Source organism: Cottoperca gobio, unplaced genomic scaffold, assembly GCF_900634415.1.
Source record: "Cottoperca gobio unplaced genomic scaffold, fCotGob3.1 fCotGob3_402arrow_ctg1, whole genome shotgun sequence".
Taxonomy (NCBI): domain Eukaryota; kingdom Metazoa; phylum Chordata; class Actinopteri; order Perciformes; family Bovichtidae; genus Cottoperca; species Cottoperca gobio.
In genome coordinates this window covers 105,255-108,539 of record NW_021166989.1, presented here as the reverse complement: position 1 = coordinate 108,539, position 3,285 = coordinate 105,255, and the positions used below count along the sequence as shown (strand labels likewise).

At 41.6% G+C, this 3,285-nt stretch overlaps 1 protein-coding gene across 4 annotated transcripts in view; it reads right to left on the bottom strand.

Moving 5' to 3' along the window:
• Positions 1 to 1,792: 1,792 nt before the first annotated feature.
• The window catches only part of arap3 (ArfGAP with RhoGAP domain, ankyrin repeat and PH domain 3), a 41,244-nt gene continuing 39,751 nt past the window's right edge, over positions 1,793 to 3,285 (bottom strand). For all 4 annotated transcript variants that reach the window (XM_029427913.1, XM_029427914.1, XM_029427916.1 and 1 more), the window contains 2 exons: positions 3,054 to 3,092; positions 1,793 to 2,949 (listed from right to left, as the gene is read on the bottom strand). In XM_029427913.1, coding sequence (XP_029283773.1) covers positions 2,533 to 2,949; positions 3,054 to 3,092 — 456 coding nt within the window. In that variant the 3' untranslated portion in view covers positions 1,793 to 2,532. The remainder of the gene's footprint in view (positions 2,950 to 3,053; positions 3,093 to 3,285) is intronic.

Here is a 3,285-nt window from a genome sequence, read left to right as displayed (position 1 = left end):
GAGGAGACCCCGGGGAAGACCCAGGACTCGGTGGAGAGATTATATCTCCTCACTGGCCTGGGAACGCCTCAGGATCCCCCACTCGGAGCTGGTGGATGTGGTCCGGAGAAGGGAAGATTGGGGTTCCTTACTGGAGCTGATGCCCCCGCGACCCGACCCCAGATAAGCGGTAGACGATGGATGGATGTATATATATACAGTGGGTTCAGAAAGTATTCAGACCCCTTCAATTGTTTCACATTATGCTAAAATTGTTTAAATTCATTTTTCCCCTCATCAATCTACACTCAATAGTCCATAATGACAAAGCGATAACAGAATCTTTTTATTTTTTGCAAATGTATTAAAAATAAGAAACTGAAATTTCATATTGACAGAAGTATTCAAAGCATTTGCAGTGACACTTGAAGTGAAGCTCAGGAGCATCCAATCTCTATTGATCATCGTTGAGATGTTCCTACACCTTGTTTGGAGTCCACCTGTGGTAAATTAAGATGGATGGACATGATTTGGAAATACACACACCTGTCTATGTAAGCTCCCACAGATCACAAACCATAAGGTCAAAGGAAGCCTGTGGAGCTCAGAGACAGGATTGCGTCAAGGTACAGAGCTGGGGAAGACTACAAAAACATTTCTGCTGCATTAAAGGTTCCCAAGAACACAGTGGCCTCCATCATTCTGACATGGAAGAAGTTTGGAACAACTAAGACTCTTCCTAGAACTGGCTGCCTGTCAGAGGAGAAAGACACGAAGAAAATGTCAGGGTCTTGTTCATTATGTTCATTTTGGAACTAGCTGTTCATTTTGGAACTAACTGTAAATTAACCGCAACATCAGATGACCGAGTAGAAGAAGCGAACAAACCCAACTCTTCAACCTCTGCCTCAGCCTGAAGCTTGCCTTTACTTATAAGATCCAATTTATAACGCTCAAACTGTATCTTTTGTGTCACCTAATCATTGGCTAGTTCAGCTTCCCGAAGACGGGTTCCATCCATCCATCCATCGTCCACCGCTTATCCGGGATCGGGTCGCGGGGGCAGCACCTCAGATTTTGAAGACGGTTTTTATGTCTTAAATTCTCCACCTCTAGCACACTTGTTTGTTCTAGCAGCAGGAGCTCTTTCTATTGCTCAAAATTAAGCCAGCCCTAAGTCCAACCAAACCAGAAGCAGACACTTTACCTGGCCCAATGATGCCATCAAACCCTACACCAGACAAACCAGCTACTTTTACCGGAGCACTTGCATCCCCCACCGAAGACAAAACATTTAGCTCCACCAGTTGGGCTTTTAACGTGGCCACCAACTCGTCTTTATTTAGCTTCTTGGAAACCTCAACATTGTAATAATCAGCTCTGAAGAGTACATCTCTTTTGTAACAGTTGAGCAAATCCTCACATGGAGCCTGGACAAAATCTTCAATCGAAGCCATTTCACAATTTCACCATCAATGGGCGCTTTTTCCAGAACTGAAACTTTCACCACACCACAGATAGGACAGAAGACGGGTTAACGGGGTTAAATGTGATTGTGTGTGTACTGTGCATACTGATCTGTGTTTGTAGTAAATACAGAAGAACTCAACATGTTTAACAGTTTATAGAAACGGGAAGATACAAGATGAGGGAGACACACATATATAATACAAAATAATATAATGTACTGCAATATAATATACTATAGTACAATAGAATATGGTATAGTATAATATAATCTAATATCATATAATATATTAGAATATAACACAAAATAATATAGTAAAGCACAATAGTACACTATAACATATTATAATATAACTATAAAATATTATAATATTATAATATAATATAGTATAAAAGAATATACTATACTATAATATACTATACTATAATATTATATAACAATATTAATATAATAATTTGAATGTGCTCCATCTCTCAGAGTTGATGGTTTGATTCCCGCTCACAGAAGGAGAGCAAGGCAGCGCTGGAGGTTTGTAAATGTCAGTCAAACTGTTCCCTCACATGAACCTTTTAACGTACGATAATATAACTATTCATTTATCTTAGGTTAAAGAAATACATTTACGGAGCCGGGGATGGGGGGGGAAATAGAGAAGAAATATTAAAATCACAAATTTACGAGACATTAACCTGAATATTCTCTGAGATTATACATTTTTCAATTTCCTGGAAAAACTCAGAAATACTCTGAGAATAAATTCTGTGATAGTGCTGTTTTTTGCAGGCTGGATGAAGCTCATCTCTCAGACAGGTGAACATGGAGAGATACCCTCATCCAAACCTAACCCTAACCCTAATTTCTGAGTCCCCCCCCCCCCCGACTCCGTAATTACTATCCACAATCCAAACGCATGATTCATTCATCTGAGTAGATTCATTCCATCCCCCCCGTCCTGCAGAAGTCCTCTTCTTTTTAAAGGATGTTTGTGAGGAGTTCAGGGACCAAACTGTGATTCAGGCTCAAAGAAACAGAAATCAGACGAACAAGAAACCTTTTGCTGAGCTGAGATGAAAGTTTGTTTTCTCTCAGACATCATACGGCCTCTCCTGCACCTCCTGCTCCTCCTCTTCCTCCTCCTGCACTTCCTCCTGCTCCTTCTTCTCCTGCACCTCCTTCTCCTCCTCCTCTTCCTCCCCGGTCTTCTTGGTGAAGGCTGACGACAGCTCCTGCAGCAGCAGCTCCTGTGCTGCTGTGCAGCCTCCGCTCTGCTGCAGGAGCTCCGCAGAGACCGGTTTCGGGACCGTCACGTGCTCCACAGGAACCAGTCTGAGCGGCGGGAGTTCTGGGACCTCCTGGGTCTCTGTGGCGCTGCTGGACAGGAAGCTACTTTCCAGAGATTTAAGGACCTGAAGGCCGAAGTCCCCGACCTCCTCGTAGAGCGGCTCGGGGAGGTCAGGAGACTCCGAACGCTCCTCAAACGAATCCTGCTGAACCTTCATGGGCTGCAGGTCAACACACAAACACTCAATACACTCAGTACAAGATACTCACAAAGTAAAAGTATAAAATGCTCACAAAGTACAAATTCAAAGTATAAAATACTCACAAAGTACATGGAGAGAGTCCTTCTATCATGCAACTTCCTCTGCAGAAAAAGGAAATAATTAATTTTATTAAAAAATGTAGACATTTTCTAAGTTACCGTTTAAGGAGGTAAAGAGTTGTTTCCTCACTTTCAGTGTAAACATATTTTAAATATCTGAAGAACATTGAACTAGTTTCACATGTCAGTCATTCTAAATTAAACATTCATTCAGTTTTAATTAACAAACTCTGAA